The 25,834-nt window shown below is 36.2% G+C and overlaps 1 protein-coding gene across 6 annotated transcripts in view; it reads right to left on the bottom strand.

The window, feature by feature from the left end:
• Window positions 1–25,834, bottom strand: part of POLQ (DNA polymerase theta) — a 90,104-nt gene that overhangs the window by 26,569 nt on the left and 37,701 nt on the right. For 5 of the 6 annotated variants that reach the window (XM_019652897.1, XM_019652902.1, XM_019652912.1 and 2 more), the window contains 10 exons: window positions 24,023–24,216; window positions 22,588–22,712; window positions 21,081–21,324; window positions 16,947–20,047; window positions 14,903–15,037; window positions 13,492–13,688; window positions 9,670–9,910; window positions 4,716–4,909; window positions 2,492–2,626; window positions 919–1,093 (listed from right to left, as the gene is read on the bottom strand). In XM_019652897.1, coding sequence (XP_019508442.1) covers window positions 919–1,093; window positions 2,492–2,626; window positions 4,716–4,909; window positions 9,670–9,910; window positions 13,492–13,688; window positions 14,903–15,037; window positions 16,947–20,047; window positions 21,081–21,324; window positions 22,588–22,712; window positions 24,023–24,216 — 4,741 coding nt within the window. Of the gene's footprint in view, window positions 1–918; window positions 1,094–2,491; window positions 2,627–4,715; window positions 4,910–9,669; window positions 9,911–13,491; window positions 13,689–14,902; window positions 15,038–16,946; window positions 20,048–21,080; window positions 21,325–22,587; window positions 22,713–24,022; window positions 24,217–25,834 lie in introns of those variants that run through there. The other variant, XM_019652929.1, reaches the window with a different exon arrangement.

Genomic DNA, 25,834 nt, shown 5'->3' with positions numbered 1-25,834 from the left:
CAACAGGGCAAGAAATGGCTAGGAAGGAACAAGAGGTTAGCTAAATAGAGAAGAAGGAAGGGAGGTCGTTTAAAACAATGAATAAGCAAGCAAAGAGCAAAGCAGCTCCTCATTCATGGTGACTCCATCCTTAATAACAGCAGCAACTGATAATAAGACACACACTAAGTGCATGCACACTTCTACACACTTTCCATGTATTAACCTATGTAATTGTAAGAATGATCCAGGGAGGTAGGACTAGGCACTGAGAGGTTAATAAGTACTTTGTCTAAAGACTCACAGCACCAGGATTCAAATCATGATATCAAAGCCCCAATTCTACACTATCTAAACTGTCTCCTCTATGAAGCAGTTGAAGCTACCCTTTCTTCCACTACACACTGCATTTGGTAAATAGAGTTTTGCACTACCTAGAGTAAGAATGCTTTTTTCCTCGCCAGGTTATACTCATACCTATTGCAAGAAGGCCATGACAAACACAGAGGACTCTATAGCTTTCTTTTCTGATTGAATGAAATAAGACTCTCACTTACTATAAAGATGACCCGCACACCTACTGAGATTCAACTCAGAGAAAATCTTAAGATGTTCAGAAGAGGGCTGGGACTGAAATAAGATCACTGACTCAATCAGATATTTAATTCCTGGATATACTCTCATCCAAAGCACAGTCTCAGACATCTCAGTTACTCTATACAGTACTTGAAAGCAGGAACTGTATCTTTCGAAATCTCATCTCTGCATCTAGGCAGTATCCATCTATGCTTTCAATGTAGTATGCGTTTCATAAAAGTTTATCCATTTCATTGAACCCAGTGATCAACACTTGAATTCCTTGGTGATCATAGAAATATATATGAAAATTTTTTTTTCTTTAAAAATTGGATATTATCCATATTTAAGATTTCTCATTACCTGTAGCAGTGTGTGACTGTGATACAGGATAGATTCTTTCCATTCCAAGAAAAGGATTCAGACGCTTTTCCCGCTGCAGGGGAAAGATTACCTTGGTAATAGCATTAGTGATTCTTCTCCACTCTAATATCAAGCCTGGTAAAGGATGTAATGCCTTTAATTTATTTAAAACATCCTGCCAAAGAAACACAATAAGGTAAGATCCTATTCTTATCCAAATTCCATAGCAAACCAGAATCTCTTTTAGGTAAACAACATACTCTCAAAATAAATGTATTAACTCCTGTATCTACAACTCAAAATTACTGTTTGGGTTTTTTTTTAATCACCATGATAAAACTATGATAACTATAGATTTCTAAAAGCAAACATGTCAATGCTGAATAATATCAATTTAGATCTACCTTTAAAAAAAAGAATCAATGACATGTCAACTTTGCAAAATAACTGCCTCCCCACACCCGATCCAACAGTTTGTGTCTTCTCTTTTTTTCCACTGTATTTCCCTCCTCCATTCCTCACATGATTGAAAGTTTCCCAGGTTTTTTTTTTCTCCTTTTTTGCCCTAATACTTTCATAGTTTCTGTATCAAGGAAATTAGAAGACATTTATCTTTAAAACTTTGCATTTTGTATGCTACAGACTTTTGATGAACCATTAGAGAATAGAAACTTGTGAGGTAAAAGGACAGTGAGATCAAATAAAAAGTTTTGCTACAGAATGAAGCTATGGAAACGTCCCCAGGACTGGCAAATCATAGTTAATGATATTAGGGTCAAAATTCTACAGGATGGACTGCAACTTGGACTACTCTTTCCATTGCTGCTGTGGCTGTACTTTCTACCCTTATTTTTCCATTGAAAATTCATTCAGTAACAATGTAAAATTAAGGCCTTTCTCCCTTCTCTCCTATGCACACAGTTTCCATGGACTGTGATTAGCACTTTACTTGGAAATCAGCAGATTAAAGTCTTAAAACAAACACATGAAAAGCTTACTATTATGCCCTGGAATTGAAAAAAAAAAGTGTTTTATTTATATTGGCTGTTATTTTTTTCTTTTTATATTACAAAAAAACACTTCCACACCTTTGTTCATGTTCAAATAACTATACAAATTATATTATACTGGAAATCCAAGGTAGTGGATGTCAATAATTAAATAATGTCTACAGGCCTGAGCTTACAAGCAGCCTTTACACCATTTTAATGATAGAAAGGACACAACTGCTAATTCAGATTATGGTCCAGATTTTTTATGCTGGAATATCTCCACATTTATTGTGGGCAGCCAAACCACAAACCAATTTGTTTTTCTATAGATAAGTTCAAATGGTCATCTATATTGGATCTTGATTTCATCAGCATTCTTTTTTTTTTTTTTTTTTTTTTTTTAGCTGAGCCATCCTGCCACCTGTTGGCAGCTCAGCAGCTGCTCAGCTTGGGCTGGACTCGAACCGCTGTTGCTCAGAGCTCGCACTCTTGAGCAAGCTCTTAACCAACTGAGCCACTCGGCTGGCCCTCATCAGCTAAAAGTAGTTCAGATTCTGCCCTGTAACTGCCCCAAAGAGCACCTTACTGGTGCTGAATCGTTTTCCCAGTCTTAGCTTGCATCCATTGTCATTCCCTCTTCTGGTGGAACCCAAAGTTTTCTTGCTGCCTTGGTTTATCTCTCCATTTGGTGGCAACTTCAATTCCAAAAATAAAACCTGCAAGAAATTAACGCTTCTTTAGTCTAGAATCAATTCTCAAGTACTATCATTCAGAAAATATTTTTTAAAGTTATTTGAGGAAACAACCTATATAGTTTAATATGGGTTGGAAGAATTTTTTTTGGGGGGGGAAGGGGGACAATTTGGAATTCGTGCATTTAATAAATAATGGCAATGAAAATTTATATATCAAGCAGGCTATCCATACCCTAATTTAGGCACTACCAAATTAATACACCACGAGGCTTTTAAACAATCAAGAATGCAGGAATGTATACTTTGTGCTGAAAAACTGACAAATAAGCTATTGATACTGAGACTTTAGTTGGCTCTGAGGATTGTGAGCGCTCCTAAATACCACTTGCTGTGGTAACCAACATGGCTGCTCAATTATTTAAGCCCCACAGAGGGTCAATTACCAAAACAGGAGGCAGGCCAAATCTGGCCCGCAGGCTGTAGTTTGCTGATCCCTGCTCTAGACCAGTGCCATCCCAAACTACTTTTTTGCAATAACGGATATGATCTATATTTGCCCTGTCCAATATGGTAGCCGCTAGTGACAATATGGCTACTGAACATTTGAAATGTGGCTAGCACAAATAAGGAGCTAAATTGAAATATTTTATTTAATGTTAATTAACTTAAATTTAAATAGCCACAAGTGGCTAGTGGCTCCTGTATTAGATAGTGCAGCTCTAGCTGAGCAATAATATCCTGTCCAATCCAAAGATTCAACTTAAAATCACCAAGGATTAAATAGTCGATGTATAAAACTTAGATTACCTTAAATATGACCTCCATTTTAACATGAAGACCTAGGAACAAGCCAATAACAAAGGCCTATTATTCTAGGTCAGAGTTTGGTCTAGGCCTATGGCTCTCATACCTTAGTACCAATCTGAACCAAAAGGGCACAGATTCCTACCTTTGCTCCAAGCCTACTTGTGCTGAAATCCAGAGAGTCTATATTTTTGATAAGCTCCCTATGTAATTTTATATGCTTTCTGCTAGTACTGGCTTGGGGAGTTCTGGGCTAAAGAACTCAAAGGAAAATATAAAAATACCCAAAAGGACACCACTGAATTCAATACAAATATACCATGTAATTAAGAGAAACAAAGTTCCTCATTTTTTTAAAACACAGAATTCTAAGGCTTAATAAAGGGCATTTTTATGAGTATATATAACATTTATTGAGCACTTACTATGAGATAGGCCCTGTGCTAAGTGTTTTACATTTATCATTTATTCTTCACAACAAATCTATGAGGTATTTCTATCATAACCCATTGTACTGGTGAAGAAATTGAGATATAAACAGATGGTGTATTGGCCCAAGGTTATGTAAATAAATGAAGGAGGTGGGCTTCAAACCCACGAATCTGGCTCTAAAGCCTATGATCTTTACCAATGTGCTATATTATTGAGTCACATCTAGAGGACACTATAACTTCAGTGGCACCAAGCCAAAAGTAAGCACCCAGTTTACATTTCTAACCCCTCTAAAATAACCCAGACACCCTTTGTGGAGTGTGGAGAGAGGAGAGACTAGAACACTAACCTTTGAAAATAAAAATAAGAGTAAACTATGTTAAAATTTATATAAGGTGATAAAAATCTTAATTGGGTTTAAAAAGCAAGTAGTCACAAAAATCCCCTTTTCATTAACAACTGAGAAAAATATCTAATTTTGTAATCCAAAACAGGATTTGGGGGTGAGGAAGGGGTGAACGTCCATGAAATGGCTAATTTCATGGAGAAACAGCTACACTGTTAGGCAACTATTATGCAACTGTCGTTCATTAAACAAATATTTACTGAGTGCCTCCTCTGTTCCAGGCAAATCTCCTTCTCCTGGTACATACACTCTAGGACCCTTCTTTATTACATTCCTATTTCATAAATATAAGATATAACTTATAAATTAGATGTTAGAATACTCTACCTCCAAAGTATTCTGGTTAACTGAATCGCATTTTTAACTATTCTTTGATATTTAGGTAAACACATTTAAGAAATACACACACACAAACCATTTGTAACTCTAAAAATTACTTTTCTCAATTCCCTCTTCCCGTGATACAACCTCAGCAATGTCATCCGAACTGGTGAAGGAAAAACTGTGGCCAGCCAGCTGATAAGCCTGAGTCTCAATCGCATCCAGCTTGGCTTGCATGATGTGTTTCTGACTTTCACACTCTGCGGTACTGAAGCCGATTCCATTTAGCTCCAGCAAGGCCAAGCAGTATTGACAGGGCATTTCCACTTTACAGAAAACATCTGGAAGAGAAAAAGAAAACGAAAACATTAACTCACCAGTTAAGTGGCTAGATGAGTATCATCATCTAAACACACATAGAATTTTTCTAGCAAAATCCAGACATGCTACCCAAACTGTGCTTCAAGATTCAGTGTCCTGAGCAGTGTTCTCAAACCAACAATGAAAGGCTTTCCACTTAAGCACTAGACCACTAACCTTGTCTATGCAGAGTGGAAGAACTGGCAAGCTTGTGAACAGTCTGGATTACCAGAGCATATTTCTCCCAAGATAATATTTCTACTTCTAGCAAGAGCAAGATAGCCAATCTTATATGCTAAGCCGCTACAAAGCATTAATTCCCTGAAATTATTTCCAATATTCCTGTTCTCATGGTATGCATGCTTGCACAAAGAACTAAAGATGGAGGTTTTATATTTTCCAATGCTCTTACCAAAGAGTAAAGAACATTCCAGAAATAAGAATTAGAGTATTTTACTGTCTGCTTCCATTTATCAACAGGGTTGTCATTCTAAATCAGTTTTCCCAGTATGCTCATTGGAATTTTAGTCTCAAAGATACTACATCTAAAGAGTAGAATTGAGAGATACCATATCCTGTGAGTTCCAGCATTTATATACTGCTCTTGGATATTCATGATGCCTCTTAATATATGCATGAGGCAAATATTAATCAAAAGAAAGTTGATGCTACCATATTCATTCCAGAAAATAGACTAAGAATAAAACTCATATTACTGGTAGAGCTGGTTACACCATAATGATAGAAAGTTTAATTCACCAGAAAGATAAATTCTAAACATGTATGCATCTAATAAAATGGCCTCAAAATATATAGTTAAAGTTGACTGAACTACAGTGAAAATTAGATACAGAAGATTTAAACAACAATCTTGACTTAACAGACATTTATAAAATTCTGCATCCAGAATTAAAATATACATTCTCTTATACACACATAGAATATTTACACCCTAGTTCAGGTTTTAGGTCACAAAGCAACTCAAAAAAATTTAAAGAATGGGTATTTTACAACCATATTCTTTAACCACAATACAATTAAATTTGATGGTAACAATAAAAATACAAAATAAAAAGTTTCCAAATATTTGGGAATTAAAAAACCAATCATAAATTTAATAATTTATGAGTCAAAACGTAGCATAACAGAAATTCTTAAATATTTAGGATAAAATGATGAAACATTACATGTCAAAACTTGTGAAATAAAATGAAAGTAGAGCTTTAAAGGAAATGTATAGCCTTCAGCACTTAAATTAGAAAAGTAAAAATGATTTGAAAAGCAATAAATTTAGTGTCAAACTTATGAATTTAGAAAAGGATGGCAATGGGCTACCGTGTGTAGCCAGCAACCAGCGTGAGCGGCCGTCCAGAAGCCAGTGACTGATCTACCTCGCCCGGGAAGAGCGCAATGATGGTACCAACTTGAGCCAGTGAAGCAACGTCCTCCACAACTAGACTGAAGAACAAAACGACAGCAACTTGTCTGTTCCCCTTCCCCCAATTCCCCAGCACTGTTCCCATCCCCCAATTCCCCAATAAAAATCTTAAAAAAAAAGGACTGCAAAATAAAGTCAGGGAAACTAGAAGAAAAGAGATATTACAAATGTTGACAGAAATCAAGGAAATAGAAAACAAAAATAGAAAATATCAAAAGCAAAAGCTAGTTCTTTGAAAAGACAGAAAAATTGGATAAACTTCCAGTGAGATTAAACAAATATTATGAAAGAAAAAGAAAATAACAGATAAACCAGACATGTAAAAAAAGAAAACATAAGCAATAGCTTTATGACAATAAATTTGAAAATTTAGATGAAAGAAATAAATTCTTAAAAAATATAGCTTATCATAACATAATCAAAAAGACATATGAATAATCTTAGTTATAAATAAATCAAAGTAGTAAAAAATGTTGCCACAAAGGACCAGTTTATAGGTAAATACCACCAAAATTTCGAGAAACACATTATTTCTATAATATATAAACTCTTCTAAAATAAAAAGAGGTTATATTCATGAACTCATTCAATGAAACTAGAATAACTTTTTTACCAAAATCAAAGTATGACAAAGGAAAATTATAATCATTTCACAACCATTGAATTGGCAAAATTGAGACAGTATGAATTAGCACAATTTCTTTCACACTGCTGTTTAGAAAGTAAACTTTTACAACCAGTCTGGAAAACAATTTAGCATAATTTTACAAAGTTAAATATTCCCATTCCTATGAAAGAGCAATTCTAAACTAAAAGAAATTCTTGCCCACATGTACCAGGAGTTAGAATGTGTTAGAATATGTATACAGAACTACTTGCTATAGCAAAACAATACAAAACTAGAAACAACCCAAATCAATAAAAAAATGGAAAAATACATTTTGGCACACTCTCACAGTGATATATTACAGAGCAGTGAAAGTGAATTAATCATAGATACATGCGGTAATATGCATGAATCTTATTAACATGATGCTGAGCAAGAAAAGCACATACCAATGTGACGAATATTTTATGAAGTTTAAGAACAAGCAAATCTAAATAACATATTGTTTGGACTTAGATATATATATGCTACAATATTTTTAATTAAAAAATAAAACAAGTAAAAAATGAGGGAATGATAAACATAAAGCTTGGGATATGCAAGAAAGGGGGAGCACATAGGTAAACATATACGAGTATGTTTAACTTATTGATAATGTGAGTTAACAGTTATTAAATATTAAAATATATTAAAAGAATAATTAATAAATAATAAAACTATACATGGACCAATGATGATATTATACATGAAAGAAAGGTTATGATTAATACAAATCTGTGCAGATGTGGTCTTTTAAAACAGAGAGAACCAACTCACTCCATATGTAAAAAATCATCTCACATATATTCAAACCACTCTGGATAAGACCTAATTGACCCATGTAAAGAGAACAGGATACACTGTCCTGGGTCACACTGAGCAGACACATTTATTCATACCCTAACAAAAATCAGTTCTTTATTGGAAGAAAATCGGATGCCAGAACACACCCACCCAAAAGGCAAGAGGATGAGAAAAGGAAAAGATGAAGATTCCGAAGGTCCATTAAAATAAACAAGCACATCCTGAAATAATTATTTCCAAACAAAATTTGACAACTGTCCACATTCTCTCCCAAACTTCCCTTATCTCGACGTGCTTCAATTGTATGAAGTCCTTGAATAAAAAAGCCTTAACACTGCACAAAAATGTATTTAACACCTCCTAGCCACCCACCTTGGAAAATTTACAGAAAAAAAAAAAAAGAGCTTTTAAGGCACACTAAAATTGTGAAAGTTAAAAAGTAACAAATCTGAAGGGTCTCTTGTACTTTTCTGGAAAGGAAAACCATAGTCTCTTTTTTTGTAATAGGTAAAAAACTGGCTTTAAGTAGTGGCACAGTCCCTTCCCAAAGATACTGAAAGCTTCTAATTCTGATAATGGTCAACAAACATCTATAAAGAGTTACAACTAATCCATATCACTATCATCAAATGCTGGTGTCTGGGAACTACACAGACTAGGGTGTCTGGGAACTACACAGGATACCTGTGGAGGCAGATTGAGAAGGAAAGAGAGCTGTGCTCGTTCAGCATTATTGTCCATAAGCGGAGAAGCAGTCCTGTGGCGTGTGTGCCACACACTCCCAAGCCCTGGCCTGCCTGCACAGGCTTAGAGAAGGAGCGTCTGAAACCTTCACTGCCTGTTCAAGACCTGCTAATTAGCATCACTTAAGCAAGTCTCCTATGAACAAACAAGTCCGTCTGATCTTTGTATAATTCTACCCAGTGATGCTGAGGAGAACATTACTATCAGCACAGAGGGCTTGTTATCAGTAAAAATAATAATGATGATCAAAGAACACAATAATGAGTGTCTCCTCTGTGGCAAATGCTGTACTAAGTTCTCTCTCATTTAATACACATAACAACACTATAAAAACCGTACTTAGAGAGTTTCAACAGCTTGCCCAAAGTCCCTCACTAGAAAGCGATACAGCCCAGGTTCAAACCGTGTGTGAATTCATCAGTCTGCTATTTCTAGTATTTATTAATCAGGCAATAAATTCATGGTTTATGTCTTCTCACAATGAAGCCAACTTTGTTCCACTTTATCATTTCTACCATAAGCATATGTTATCCCCTGTGAAGTCAAGTCACTCAGTCTAGGCCAGCAGACTGTACAATAAATCCATGCTATTTGTCAGGAGGGAAAACAAGAGTCACATGAATATCCTTTGCCGAGAAAATAACTGTAAATAGTTCTAAAAATATAAGTCACTATTTTAAATCCATGAAAGATGTTCTAAGTGTGAATAAAAATCATTTGACGAAGTTCAAATATAAAATAAGCAATAAATGAATAAAACATCACTAATTCTCTTCATTACAGTAAAGCCTGAGGTCAGCAAACTATGGCCAAACTAGGATCAGGTACCTGTTTTCGTAAAGTTTTATTGGAACACTCATTTTCATAATGTCTATGGCTGCTTTTGTGCTACGATAGCAGAGTTAAATATTTGTGATTAAGACCATCTGGGCTGCAAAGCCAAAAATATCTTTTACAGAAAAGTTTGTTGACCCCTGTACTAGACAATCCAAAGCTAGGGTTTGCATAAAAAGTGTAAAAAAAATTATCCACCTGTGATCAAGAGTGGCTACCTACATAATTGTCACCAGTCTGTAGCCGCGTAAAAATGCCAGGAACTTTGTTTTTACCTTGCAGGTTTTCCTTCTTTAACAACGAATTGAGTTGATTCATAGCGTTGAAGATGACAATGGACTCTACAGAGGCTCGGTATCGCCCAGAATGCTCAGTGCTGACATTCAGTCCCAGGCTTTGAATTCCTCGGCCAGACTCTATCCCTTCTAGGAGTGGAAGCTCGCGAGGAAGAACACTGGTCACTATGCTGTGAAGAGTCGGCTCCTTAGAATCTGGATCTAGTAGCCAGCATGCCACCTGAATGGGATAGCAATGAGAATATTTTCTTAATTTTTCAAAGACATTTCTGTATGCTAGAAGCAGGGCCCAGTTGGGACCCCCATAGAAGCCTTGCCATGTCTCAGCCTCACCTTTCTTTGACCTATAGCTTTGTAATAGATTGTCCTCCTGCAGCTTAAGCTGGGAATGTCCGTTGTCCCAGTCCCCTGCTTTAGAAAATTACCCTGAAACTTATGATTAATACCCTTATGCTTATTGATCACAATTTCTATGGCCTAGCATTCTTTCCAGGCTACTCCCATCATTGATTGTTCCTGGGTTGCTGACACCACTGGAGGACCACACTGCCAGAGGGAAGGCTCCCTGCAGACCACTGGAAGTTGTCACGTAGCCTTTAAAGCAGCGGTTCTCAACCTGTGGGTCGCAACCCCTTTGGGGGTCAAATGACCCTTTCACAGGGGTTGCCTAAGACCATCGGAAAACAAAAAGATATTTACATTACGATTCATAACAGTAGTGAAATTACAGTTATAGAGTAGCAACGAAAATAATTTTATGATTGGGGGTCACCACAACATGAGGAACTGTATTAAGGGGTTGCAGCATTAGGAAGGTTGAGAACCTCTGCTTTAGAGGAACACCCAGATTTTCCCTTAAATACCCTAAGCCAGTCAGTCTGAGAATGTTAAGGCACTTTTTGGAGGTGTTAACCTGCTGCCTTCTCAGATCACCGATGCTCTGACAATAAACTCTTATCCTATACCCCAGCTCCTATGTTGGTCTATTGGCTGAGCAGCACAGGCAGCATGAGCCCCAGACTCAATTACTCCCCAGTTTCACCCTTAAATTAAAAGGAGAAAAATATGAAAGCTCATTTCTAATCTCACCAATTTTCACTTAATGCTTATTCAGTGGTGTTTCCAGGAGAAGAGAAGAAAAGGATAATTTTACCGGGACTCGTTTTTGGTTACAATAAGACCAATGGCCTTCAAACTTTTCCATTACCGCAATGTTCCTGCTGACCTAGTTCTGAAATAGGCTTAAAACCAAATGCCTCTCAGCTAAATGAAACCGTGTTTCTGAAAATGCAGGTGGACTCTTCTCCACTAAGGCTGACTTTGGCTAAGCTACCATAATAAAGATGGGCCTATGTAGTTTTAGGTTTATGTAATTCTTTCAGCATTGGACAAAGTGAAACATAAATGCTTTATCATTAAAAGTTCATATCCAGAGTTTAGGAAGCCTGTAGGCATTCCCCTCAGGAATGAGGGCCTCTTACGATGACCATCCAACTGGTGATTTGATTGCTATTAGTATTAACTTCCCAATGAAACTAGAAGATCTGTAGTTTCTAGCAGATCAAAACTAGATTTGGAATAAGGAAATCTAAGCCCTGTCGATAATTCTGACAATGACTAAATGGTTCAGTTACTTCTTTTGTAGGTTAAGAATGTAGTTTTAAAGGAGGGTGTAATATTCTGAGTTATAATAAGAAACATACGTTTGGTCTTCATTCCCCAGCCCCATCTCATTTCTAGCACAGAGCTTAAAATACCCTTGGAATTTCCCAAGTGGTGAGGAATGTACAGGTGTCTTTTGTTAATGTTAATGAGATGACTTTTGTAATGCACTTAAGTCATCTAAGGGTGGGGGCTGGCTGTCAAGGAACCAGCCCTATGATTGGAGGGTTGGAACTTTCAGTCCCATCCCTTGACCTCCTGGGAGGGGAATGGGGGCTAGAGATTGATCACTAATGGCCAATGACTTAATCAATCATGCCTATGTAATGAGGCCTCCATAAAAACCAAAAGGACTGGGTTTGGAGAGCTTGGGAGTTGGTGAACACATGGAGGTTCTGGGAGACTGCGTCAGCTCCGGGCCCCTTCCCATACACCTAGCCCTTGTATCTCTGCATCTAGCTATTGATTTGTATGTAGCCTATAATATCCCTTGCAATAAACTGGTAATCTAGTGAGTAAACTGGTTTCCTGAGTTCTGTGAGCTGCTCTAGCAAATTAATCAAACCCAAGTGGGGGAAGGGGGGGTCACGGGAACCTCACATTTATAGATGGCCAGGAACACAGATAACAAGCTGGGCTTGTGGCTGGTGTCTGAAGTGGGGGATGGGGAATCCTGTGGGACGGAGCCCTTAACCTGTGGGATCTGGCACTATCTCCAGGTAGATAGTGTCAGAATTGAGTTGAATTGCACAACCCAGCTGGTACCTGGAGAATTATTGGAGGTGGGGGGAAACCTCCCTCCACCAGATTAGAAATTGGTGATCAGAACCTTTTTGGGGTATTGAATAAAATAGTCTAATGTAAAAGCTGCCAAATGTTACTCATAAAAGTGACATTTTATAAATTAATAGTTATCGTCTTACATCAAAAGTATTTCGATTAACAAAACCAATTATGAAATATTTCAAATAGTTTGTGTAAAAGGTGTTATATAAATCTGAGATGCTACTGTAGTTTTAATGAGAAGCTCATATTACCCATATTCTTATTTTAGATTCTGGAACATCAAAATTAAGTGACAACCTTTTATATCCAGTAACGGCTGGTTTAGAAACTACATGGAATTTATCACATATAAACTAAGCCTGGCTTGAAGTATAGAAAAGGATAGTATCTTTAGTTTATCTAATACTGCCTTTGAAAATCTTTGCCAAAAAAGCTAAAGAAACTAAGAAACTAAAAGTATCATATTATTATTGATTATATGATAATAACAACAGAGTATATAGTAAGTCCTCACTTAACATCGTCTGTAAGTTCTGCAACTTAGGCAAATGATGCATAACAAAACCAATTTCACCATAGGCTAATAGATCTAAACACGAGTTAAGTTCTTCTGTCATCTCATCAGTGTTATAACGAAACAACATTGAATGAGATGACATTTGAAGACATGCTGTAGTAACATATCTCAACTTAAAATTAATATTCCACAGGCCTCATGCATTCACTATCAACAGTGGGAAAAGATATCCTTTTAAGGACTATGATATTGTAAATAAATATCTTCCAAAAATGCTTTATACTGTTAAGTGTGTATTACCATAACATACAACTTTCCTTAAAAACACAGAGTTTTCATTATGAAGAGTGTATCATACTTTGCTACTATACAGGAAAGTTATCAAGGTGTTAGAAAGGTGATTAGTCCCTAGGCTAAATGGCTCCTAGCTACTATTCTTTTTGACTTGTTATATCAACACACTTCTATTTTCTACCTCTATTCTCATGGATATTTAAAACATCCTGCTATCATATATCTAAATCTGACAGTTCTTTCATTTCTACTATAAGATAGAAAACTTAGAACTTACTACCAAAATAAAAATTATAAATACCTCTGAGGAAAGATACGAACTTCAGTGCTTGAAATTCGTGACATCTCTGTTTTTATCGACACTGAGGCATTTGGTGCATAATATTCTGTTCTGGGTGGATGAGATCACTGCATAAGGAGTAACTATTCTAAAAAACTGAAGCTATACTGTTGGAACTAAATAAATAGCAAGTCATTTAAGAATTAACCCTAAACATTTAAAAAAATATTTAAGTATGTAAAAATTAAATAACTCATAGCACCTTGGGATCTTCATAACTTTGTTCCAGGGAGATGCCACAAGACAGAAGAAGAATTTTATAGCTCTGGATGAAGTCATAGATGATAACAGAACGTTCTTTATCAGGTTCCTTTGGAAAGCAAGATTGAAGGTGCCACATTCTGTCTTTCAAAGTCAGGTTTGGATCCAGAGATGGTGGGGCCAAACTGGCACTAATTTCTTTAAAAAAACAAACAGAAAAACACACAGTCTTAAGGCAAAAATCACATGCATTCATATGAAGCAGAATCTATAACGCAAAGACTGAAAAGACTCAATAAGACTAAAAAAGACTAGTTCCATGTAACCAATAATTCAGTATGACCTTATCCAGGTCATGTCGGCTATGTTGATGAAGCTCTTGGTAATCTAAAAACTGCAGTTTGAACTAGGTGATTTATAATACTCCATTTAATTAGGTGGGAGAAAACTCTAAATATCAAGATTTCTGAAAATAAATTTACATTTCTCAGAATGAGGAGCTAAAGACAGAAAAGATATTTTGAAATGGATTTTAAAGGAACTCTTTTTGAAGAGAGATTTAATAGGTATGTAAAATGTTTCATCTGAAAAAAAACAATTCAAGTAACTATTCACCCTAACATATTTTCCTACAATACAACTTAAAATATTTCATGCTTACTCAGGAAAAGACATTATATAGCATCCTTTAAAATGTTCCCTTATTAAAACAGGGGACAGAAATCAGGTATTGGCAGTTTTTCCATTTTCATTTATGTGTGAATTTTTCATATAAATGTGAGGACATATAAAGCATTAATGCAAGTCAAATTGTTTCAGTGAACAAGTTTCAGCAGTTCAGCTTTATAACAATTATAAATAAACCTGTTATTTATTTTTTTTTTTTTGGAAAAAATGTTCCCTTATTAATTTTTCTCCTGTCTAAAACCAATCAGTCAGCTAGGTATCCAACAACTACCTATAATCACGAGGTATTTCCAGATCATATCCTTTCAATTCCAAAGACTTCTCCAAGGCTATGTGATTCAACTACTATAGATGTCTAGGGCATCACTGCCTCTAGATGAGCTCAAGACCCAGTCATAAGGAGGAAAGAAGTCTGAAGAGAAACTGCTATGATCCAGTCTTCAAAAGCAAACCTTCAAGGTGGCCAAGGAGTCCCTGATGCTCCACTACCCCCAAGAAAAAAACAGTATTAATAGCCCCATGTGAGGGGAGTAAGAGTAGTGTTTCTTGAAACATTTATTCTACTTAATATATGAAATAATGTACATGCTACCCATTAAAAACAAAAATTTTAATCCTAAATATATATTCTAGACAAATATCAGGAAACTATTCTCAACAAGCATTATCCTAATAGAGGCTACCTTAAAATTATATGGTGACGTTGCCAAATAGTCATTACTTACCAGAATGCTTTTGTTCCTTCTGCAATGAAATATAATAGGCATCTCTTCCACCCCAGCATACTGCCAGTCCAACCACCAAGATGTCATCACAGTCCTTAACAGGGAATCCATCAGGGGTTTCCTGAGGTGAGCTAACTAAGTAAGTCAAAAGTGAAATAGTTAAAACTATCTAAAAATAAAGCCATTAAACTGAACATCTAAACAATGATAAGAACTATTTGACAAGCAAATTTCCAGATTCCTAAAATATGCATTCTTTAAATAGTCATTTTTAGGTGTATGCAAAATTTTTCTAGGCTTACTATAACTCAAATAGAAATAAAAACCACTTGTGCACTACAAAAATTCTGTAGTGAACTCAGCAATTCTTAACACTAAGAAACTCCAGAAAAATCAAGAGCCCTACTTCTTAGTGAATTTTATGATTTGATTTTATAATTGGAGTTAATATTTTTTTCTAAAATAATGCATCTCCAATTTTATAAAGACATAGGTCAAGAACCAATTTATTTTATTTACAATTATATCCCCAATACCTGGAAAATAACTGGCACACATTTGTTAAATTTAAGTGAACATTTATATCCTTCTAACCTCTAGCACAAAAAATAGGCTCAATTTCATCTGTTGAAGGAAAAATGGAACATACTTGTCAACACTGGAAGTACATAAGACCTGTCATTAACACATGTACTTCACGAATTGAAGATCAGGCAAATCTCAAACTTTTATGAACAAATTCGTTAATAAATATTGAGATTTAAGAAATCTGATCAAATGTTTGATTTCCACAACAGGTTGCCAAGCTGAATACAGCTATTCCCCGTGATACAGAATTCTTACTTTCATAAAGTGAGACAGACATATACATGGCATTATTTGACCAAGAGGTCAGTGACACTTTGGGATCAACATTTCAGTATAGGATTCATGCCTTTCAGTGGAGGTACAAGTTCTACATAAAATAAATATGGGAAAATGTAGCTAATGTACATTGTGAAAAATATAGTGCCTATTTGCTATGTACTTTTGTGATTATATAAATTAATAAGGATATTTCAACTTAATAGAAAAATAATTCATGAGTACTGATAACAAAAGCCACTGTTATATCATTAAGATACAATAAGTGATCCATATTCAAAATACATCTTAACTTTTACAAGCTTATATTCTAATATTTATATACATTATATGTATATGTATATATATATATATATACACACACACACACACATATATATACACAAATATATATGATCTTTTTAGAAAAATGTTGTATTTAATGGTAAAGCTTAGCACACTCTAGCACCGGGCATTGCCTGGAGTTGAAGTAGCAGAGTCAGGTAGGTGACCTCCACAGAGCCTCACAAAGTGAAGAGGATGAGGAAGGCAACCATCAAACGGAAGTATCCCATGGCCTCAGAAAGGGCACAGACCAGAATGGCATAGGAGAAAAACAGCTGCTGTTTTAGAGGTGGGCATACCCAATGATCAAGTTTCCAGACATGTTCCAATAAATGCCCCTGAACCAGCCACACCATTTGTGGTGGCCCCAGAAGCAGTAAGTTTGACCGCTATGTCAATGTCCCAGGGGACAACATTGGTCTGGAACTCCTGACAAGCCACCTAGATTGGGGAGCTGCTGTAGGAAGGCTATTTAGATGGGATCTTGGCCTACTTGGAAGGAGACAGACACAGGCCTGATTACCCAGGTACAACAGTCTATCAGAGCCAGAGGAATGAGTCGCACCTTGGTGGTCTGCATTTTTTCAGTCTCCCAGCTTGAGCTCTTGGTCTCACTGCCCAGCTCCCCCACCCATGTGTCCTGGGATTGCCCATCTCTTATACCAGAGGGCAACTATTATTAATTGAATTGTGCTGAACAATAGGGCTGTTCCACATGTAAACCCACATAAGAGAAACTTATTAAGCTTTGAATAAATGCATTACATTTAATATCCAAAACTGAAAAGTTTGTCCTATCTCAGTTCACTATTTTACATTTAATTGTAAAAAAATAAAATAAAATAAAGATTCTTACCTTGCTTGAACCTACCACCAATAGTAACACTTTTACAAGATGTCACATTACTGATCTTTTCACAAGCCAGTGAGATGGAAAATCGCTTTTTGCACTGCCACTCCTTTATAAACGTTTGAAAGAGAATTTGGTCACTTGCTACATCAATTATGGCCAAGCTTTCTGAAGTGCATGAGGCTGGAGTTAACTGTGATCCATCCTGTGATAACTGCAGTGAAAAACTTGTGTCTCTAATAGGACTGTCAGCTTTTACGTTATTTCTATTCTCTGGACTGAAGTCACGGCTTTTAATATCTGAAGGTGAGCCAAACGAATGACTTACACCAGGTTGTAAAACACTACTAGTTTTCCAAAGTTTTACAGATGTGCCAAGAATATCTGGAAACACCAGCTTAGAAGCAGATGCTGGAATGGGTGTAGGAGGAATGAGTCCATTATCATCAACTACATAGCTTTCTTTACACGGCAAGAGGGGTGGGGTTTCACCACGAATAGCATTGTTCTTGAATACCTCAGTCTTGCTTTTTACTTCAATATGAGGGGAACATGAAATTCCCTGTACTTGATTTAGCTCCAAATTTGAAACCACTTCTTGTTTGTCATTTAACTCTCCATTTTTTTCTTTCAAATTAGACAAGTCTGTAGTGGTTAATTTTAGCTTTTCATTTTCTAGAGGACTGGACACTTTATCTAAAATCCTTTGCAGTCCTGGACTTATATCAAATGATTCTCCTGACCACGTTAATGAATTATTTTGTTTTGTCCCAGTTAATTTGGAGTTTTGAGATTTTTCATCTTCATCTCCTTCAATTACTTCTCTTTGGGGATAATCATTATCCACTGGGTCATGTAGTTCTAATGTTCTAAAAGATACTGCAGTATTATATTTATCCTGGACAGGAGATATATCTACATTATCCAAAGCTTCAACCATCTGAACAGAATCTATTTCTGAAAACATAATAGACTCATCACTGAAACAAGTCAACTGCTGTTGATTATCTTGATTTGTACCCATATTTGATTTAATTGGGCCCTCTGGTTGCAAACAGAAAGAATCACTGAAATGGTCTGACATTATTTCAGAAGGAAGCAGTTCTTTTGCTTCTACATCAGGTGCTTGTTCTTTAACTAAGTAGTCTTCACTGAAACTGTCAAACAATAAACTATCACTCAAATTTAAACTTGTTTCAGGAACTGGCAGACATTCTACTTCTAAGCCAGTGGGAGTTCTCTTTTGAGGAACTAGAGCTATAACTGGTTTCATAGCTTCCTGTGTTTGATAACCTTCAAGAAAACTATTTAATTGGGAGTCGGTAACAGAAAGTTCATTCCCTTTAAAACAATGGCCATTTTCCCTCAATAGTATTGGAGAATGAGAAAGTGGGTTTTCTGGAGTCAGGATATCAACTCCATGTGAATCTGTGCTTCGTTTCACTGTATCTACAGTCTTAGGTTCCAAATGGTCTGTATTTGTCACTCCTGGAGAACTCTGACCCCCAGGAAAGGTAACGCGAATCTCGCTCTGAGAAGAGCGCGCTGAGCCCTGTTTGTCTAGGCCTGTCGGCATTATCTCCACTGCCAGGTTGGTGTCCTTCACTGCTTCTTGTTTGGTATTTTCAGTTACCATCTGTTGTATTATTTTTTCTGACTGAGTATCCAGGTAGAAACTATCTTCAAAATCACAAGGGATGAACCCTAAGTCAGAAACACCATTATTTTTGTTTGCTGCATAAGTATCTGTTTTTTCTTGAATTCTAGACGTATTTACAAAATTCTCATGATGGCCTCCAGATTTACCAAATGCTCCAGTTGATAGATGTACTCCACTGGATGTATCAATGCTGCTTATATTATCTCCAGATGCCTGAAGATTATTTAATTTATTTTCCTCAGCATTCAACTTTACACTTTTACATTTGATAATAATAGCATTTGAGTCTCTATTCATATAACTACTGACTAGCTCACAAGGCATTTGCATCTCTACTATTTTTTTCTGTTTGGTATAAGTGTCTGTCTGTTTATCAGAATGCTTCTCTGGGCACTGGTTAATTGGATGTGTATCATGGTGTCTCACATAAACATGTTTTTTTGAATCATTTTGTATCAGGACTTTGTCTATTTTTTCTGACTCCACAACAGCTAATCCTCTTCCATTTTCACTAACTACACTAGTGCCTTGACAAGTCCGTTTTTCACTCTTGGATCCTGTGATAAAATGTTCACCAAGAATATCATTATTTATTGTTTTTTTCCTTGAACAACTTTGTTTTGTTTGTAATGGGAATGATGTTTTATTATATTTTCCCTCAGCACAGGAAGATGCATTTTTAGCAAATGGCCCAGGACTTCCTAATTCCATATCCTTTTCATCTAAGGTAAATGAGTCTTCACAGTGAACAGGATTAGATACAGTTTGTTTTTGTAAATCAGTTCTACACTTCCCACTGTCTTTCACAGAGCTACTGTATCTGGATTGTTTTAGATGCTTGCTATGTTTCCAAGATCGAAAGGTGGTACTCATCTTTTCTGAACTACAATTCAAAGTTTCCTTTTTTGTTTTCTTAAGGGAGAAAGTCTGAACAACTTTCTTAGTGCTTGTTTTTCCCTCATTCGGAGAGGTTTCTAGCTTCTCTTTATTTATATTCAAAGAAGTCAGTTTTCTTGCTCTGGAAATCGAACGTACCTGACGTTCTTGATGCCCATCCTGAAACAGATAATTTGTATGCTCTCTATATTTATCTACATCTTGCACTATATTTGGTGAATGCTTAACAGAAGAATCACTAAATATTGTGTTACTTTTTTTCTCTGATTTTAATCTTTTATGAGAACTCTTAGTTTGGGATATAAATTGGTGTTCATTTACTTCTGACCCACTGCTGGTCAATGAGTGTGTATCAGAATTTAAATGGGAATGTGGATTCCATTGTACTCCCATTTCAACTAAGTCCTGCTGAAGAATCATTTTGGCTTCTTCCACTATTAGGGCCGCAGCTTCCCTTTCAGTTAAACCTTTTCTGCCAGTCACCCAAATAGTGTGCATATTCCGACGTTCTTCAACTGCTTCCTCTTCCTCATCCACTGCCTTTCGGGCACTATACATGGAGATAGAAAAGGAAATAAATTAATGCATTGATTCATTCATCATCCAACAAATAAATTAAGCATCAACCTGAGCCATTCTGAGAACAGAAGAAACAGCACTGAACAAGAGGCAAATACATCTGCTGTCATAGAGCTTAAATTCTAGTTAGGGAAATCTGAAAACAAACAAATATTGAAATACTTTCTATGTCAACTGATGACAACAGTTGTGTACAACAAATGTAGCACCAAGAAGGGATAGGTAGTTCTGCAATTTTTAAATACCACAATAAGGGAAGGTCTCACTAAGGCCTCACTCTTTAAATGGAAAGCTAAAATAAGTGAGTGTCAAAAACTTTCATTGAAAACAAATCCTCCTAATAATATAAACCATGGACAAAATATTTGAAGGAACCAGAGAGTTTTCAAAAGAAAGCAGAAACTGGAAGAGGGTTGAAACTAGAAAAAATGGCAGTGGATGAATTTTCACTTTTCACCTGAAGGTGAAAAGGTCCCAATCAGTGCCATAAAAGGTAACTAAAAACTTGGATAAAAACCTGAAGTTTATTGATTGACAGAATTTGAAACAGAGCTCAGAGTAACCACAGGAGATACAAAATAAAGGGAGAAAGTCCAGAAATGAGAGATCCAGGAAAGGAGAATCCCAAATTGAGAGGCTAGTGTTCTAAGAACAATCAAGATGAGTATATTTTAAAGTGCTCTTGTATAAAGAAAGTCTAAGATGAGCCCTGGATATATACTGAAAATCAGTATAAGCAGAAAGCATTGGAAACTTATCTTTACTCAATCTTTCTAGGGAAGAACTATGATACTTTTAGAAATGTCTTTTAAGTCATGAAATATTTTAAAGGTATAAAAAATAAAAAGTAATCCTAAGGGGGAAAAAGCAGCCACATTTTCTTCCAATTACAAGTATGTCATGATATTATCGAAGAGAAAAATATTTTAATACAGTATCTATGATTTACAAATTGACATGCTTTTTCATTTAATAACCCTATGTAGACAGGGGGATTCTCTTACCTTTTAAAAGGCACAGCATTTTTCAGAACAGTTTCCACCTCAGCAATATTTGCTCTGGCAAGATCTGCCACAGTAAGAAAGCCGGAAGCATAGAGGAACCTGGCTCTCTGTGCATTAAGTAAGGACACCCGGACCAGGTCACACAGCTCCCTCTGGATGCCAAATGTAAGACGTTTCTGAAACTGGGAAAGTAGCAGCTCCATGTTGTGCCAGCCCAGGCGGTTGGAAAACACTGTAATCATCCCTGGAATGTTTATAGCATATTTATTGAATTAAAAATCCTTTATAGATCAATTCTCTATTTCTTTAGATATACTTTCATTTCATTGTTTCTTTTTTCCTGGAGAACTGCAGAATTTAACAGGACCACGGTGTAAGTTAACAGGAGCGTAGACATATGGTAAGGGCCTAATTGGCCAACAAATGTTTTAAACACATTAAATGTCATCTCCTTCATTCTTAACCATGCACTTGATATTTTAAAAAACTGAGGCAGAGCACATAAACACAAAACACAAAGCCCTCACCCTAGTTCATTCCTCTCACTCCCTCTTCCTTCTTCTTTTTTAAGGAAGAAAGAACTCTTAAAAACAGGTAAGGGACTTTTTCCAGCTAAAGGAAAGCAAAAGAACTGATTCAAATATCCAAGTGCTGAGAAGACTACAGAAAGCTCCCGCTGACACCTTCTTGAAAGATAGGTTGCCCAGCTCAATAGCTAGACACTCTTGAAATGAAGAAGCCAGAGCAACCAAGTGCCAAGTCACTAAGAAAATCACTTCCCTATGAAAACATTAATCTTAGGGGCAATCTGAGATCTGTGATGCCAGTGAATCGAAGGGGGAGTCTCTCCCTACTTACCGCGCCCCTCCATCTTTCCCTTGGTACTCTCCCAAATATGCACACACCTTCACAATATACACTCTCCTGCAGCCCAGGGTTTCCTTCTAAAGGGCTTATAAGGATTCCTTGACAAAATCGGACCCTAGCTTTCTTGTTTGCATAGCTTAGAGACTATGGGTTTAATTTTATTAAGGGAGGCCACTGTTTCCTTAGAGAAGAGATAATAATTTAGAACACACAGACGGAAACCCAGAAATCCCTTTCCACTTGCCACCCTCCTCCTCAACAGCAAGTGTTAATCGGTAACTAGATTAGAGAAGAGAGGACTCTGTTTCTGTTTCTTCTTGCATCAGGCAACAGGAAAAATAAAAAAAAGAAGAAAAAAAAAACCCAGAAAGCAAAGAGATGGTCAGCAGGTTGCTAAGGAATGTAAGCAGACATTAAAGTCCAGACACTCAGCTAACTGCTGGTCTTCCATGACAGGGAAACTGAGCCCAGAGGAGCCGTAGTTTTCTGATGACAAGGACTACACAAAATCATGGCTTGACATGATCCTCCCACTTTTAGTGAAGCATACAAAATGGAATTTGGAAAAAAAAATAATAATCTTAACTTGACCACAAACCACAGAGTCTTAAGTAAATGTGAAAACTCTTGTTTAACTGACCTGCATAAACAGCAGCTGACTGTTGTAAAGACTGAATCTGTCCACGACTGCATCCAAATTTCTTATTAATTTCCTTTAAGGGAACTTCACTGATTAAATCTAACAACACAAGACTGGTAAAAAACCTGAAAAGTAAATCACCAAAAGTATGGTAAGAGATCACTTATGTCTACTATGAAAATGTATGTTGTGAAACAAATAAGAACCAAAAAGGCAAGAGAAGGTTTACACATTCTGAGAAGATTCCTAATAGGATATAGGATTAGTGGACAAAGACTCAGTGTTTGTCCACTGAGCTCAATGTTTATAAAGTAAGTTCTGACATATATTAGTTACTATAGCAAAGAACTAATATCTGTATAACAAAAATCTGTATAACTAATTTAAAGAAATAAGACTTGGTTCAAGAAATGTGATGGCACACAAATTTAAAAGAACGGGCCGGCCGAGTGGCCCAGTTGGTTAAGCGCGCGAGCTGTGAGCAACAGCGTCGCCGGTTCGATTCCCACATGGGCCAGTGAGCTGTGCCTGAGCTGAGCTGCCGCTGAGCTGCCAATAAGTAGCAGGATGGCTCAGCTGGTGAGAGCACGTGCTCCTAACAACAAGGTTGCCTGTTCGACTCCCACATGGGATGGTGGCTATGCCCACCTGCAACTAAGATTGAACACGGCACCTTGAGCTGAGCTGCTCTGAGCTGCCAATGGACAGCCAGATGGCGACTGGATTTGGAGCTGAGCTGGCTGCGCCCTCCACAACTAAGATTGAAGGACAATAACTTGGCTGTTCCCCTTCCCCAAGTCCCCAACACTGTTCCCCTTCCCCAATTCCCAATAAAATCTTTAAAAAAAAATTAAAAGAACATTTGATACAATTATATGATAATCTAATCATATTTCAATAAATTGATAGGATTTAATTATAAAAACCAGTTTTAATTTGAAAGGCAATAGTGGCACAAATACTCCAAGTATATAAATCCTTACAAAATTCACACTTGACTATGTTGTAAATAATATCTAGAGATTAATGCTTTAAGAAAAATAATTTTATTATATTTCAATAAACCTAAAAGCCTATGCAATTTCCCCATCAGAATCTTTTAATTGGCTCTTCCCTACTGGTAATGAATCACTTGAAAGGATGATAGACGCATCCTTCCTTTCCTTAAAGCATACTGATTCACATCTTCTTCAAGGAACTAATAAAATGTTCTATCTTAAAAGGTCTTCATATATAATGGCTTCTAAACCATAAGTAGCAAGGATGAAACTAATACATCAATAAATTCAGTAAATACAGTAAATTGAAAATTTTTACTATATTCAGACAAAACTTTGATTTTAATGACAATGAAAGTGACTTCGATAAAGTGGACATCTACTGTATATCCAATACTGTGCTAAATACTGGGTAGTCCAGGCTCCTTGATATTTACCTTTTATGGATGGCCATTTGTCGGTACTGTCTCTCAGTTCTGGCTACTACTTTCCCTTTCACACAGCGAGCCAAGAACCCTTCTTCAACTCCCACTAGCTCTGCCACCCGTTTCATGGAAGTCGGCAACTTCTCCCACAAACAGAAATATCGATACCAATCTATTACAGTCCAGTCCTCAAACATAGGTGTAACCTAAAGGGAATAAGCATCATTCATTAGCTAAAACTTGGATTACAAAAGGAAAAAGTAAATGTAAATGTCATAGTAAAAACAAAGCTCAGTATTTGGAAAAATTTCTAAATGTGATAGTACCTCATTTATATGGACTCTTTATGTATTCACAAACAACTCACAGCCAAGAGAAAAAGAAGAGACCACTAACTTACAAACTGGATTTCATTAATTCCAAGAACTTTAATCACAGACATTTTAAATCTCTATATTCTGACATTAAGTATCTTAAGTATTTTATACAATTTCTAAGAAAGAATCAGGAAAATAAAAAGAGTGAGGGAAGGAGGAATCAAAATCCACATTTGCTACAATATATTATCTACAATGTCCTAGATTCAATCACAAAACAAAACAAACTATAAGACATCCAAAGAAAGGGAAAAGTGCGTCCCAAACACAGGAGAAAAGCAGACAAAAGAAACACTGTTGAGAGATTCTAGATGTTGGCAATATCAGACAAAGACTTCATATGGTCCAAGTACAAAAGAAAACCATGCTTTATGCAGTAAAGGAAGGTCTAATGACAATGTCTCATCAAGTAGAGAATATAAGACAAGAGAAAGAAATGATATTAAAAATAAAAGAGCGGGGGGCAAGTGGAAATTCTGGGGTTGGAAAGTACAATAATTGAAATGAACAGTGTACTACAGAGCTTAACAGTAGATGCAAGTTGACAGAAGAAAAGTTGGCAAACACGAAGATAGAACTATAGAGATTATGCAATCCAAGAGGGGAGAAAAAGGAATGAAAAATGAACAGCGCCTCAGAGAAATGTGGGAAGCACTAAGTGCATCAACATATGCATAACTGAGTGCCAGAAGAAAATAGAAAAATTTTAAAAAAAGAAATAAAAATGGAAGAAATTATGGCTAAAAACTTCCCAAATTTGATGAAAAACAATCTACATATCTAAGAGACTAAGTGAACTCCAAGTTGGGTAAATGCAAAAAGATCCACACCCAGATGCATAATTGTCAAAATGTTAAAAAACCAAAAAAAGAGAAAATCTTGAAAGCAGCAAAAGAAAAACAACTCATCATATACAAGGGAAACCCAATAAGATTAAGAGCTGACTTCTTATCAAAAACAATGAAGGCCAGAAAGAAAGAAAACACTGTCAAACAAGAATCTTATAAAAAGGAAAATTATCTTTCTAAAATACATTCCCAGATTAAAAAAAAAAAAAAAAGAACTGAGAAAATCTGTTAGAAGATTTGCCTTACAAGAAATACTAAAGAAAGATCTTCAGGTTGAAAGAAAGTGACCCAAACAGTATTTTAATTCCACACAAAAAACAAAGAGTACCAATATAGGTAATTATGTGGGTACATATGAAGATAATATTATTGCATAGTTCCCCTTATTCCTTCTCTTGACTGATTTAAAAAGAAATTGTATTTTTCAAATGTAATATATAGATAATGTATTATAAATTGAAACCTATGTAACTTTACTAACCATTGTCACCCCAATAAACTTTAATTTAAAAAATGAAGAAGTATGGCCAGCCGGGTGACTCAGTTGGTTAAGAGCTCGCTCAAGAGTGCGAGCTCTGAGCAACAGGGTTGCTGGTTCG

The sequence above is a fragment of the Hipposideros armiger genome, unplaced genomic scaffold (assembly GCF_001890085.2).
Source record: "Hipposideros armiger isolate ML-2016 unplaced genomic scaffold, ASM189008v1 scaffold_8, whole genome shotgun sequence".
In the NCBI taxonomy this organism is placed as follows: domain Eukaryota; kingdom Metazoa; phylum Chordata; class Mammalia; order Chiroptera; family Hipposideridae; genus Hipposideros; species Hipposideros armiger.
The sequence above is the reverse complement of the archived record's forward strand: the minus strand, read 5'-3'. Positions and strand labels throughout refer to the sequence as shown.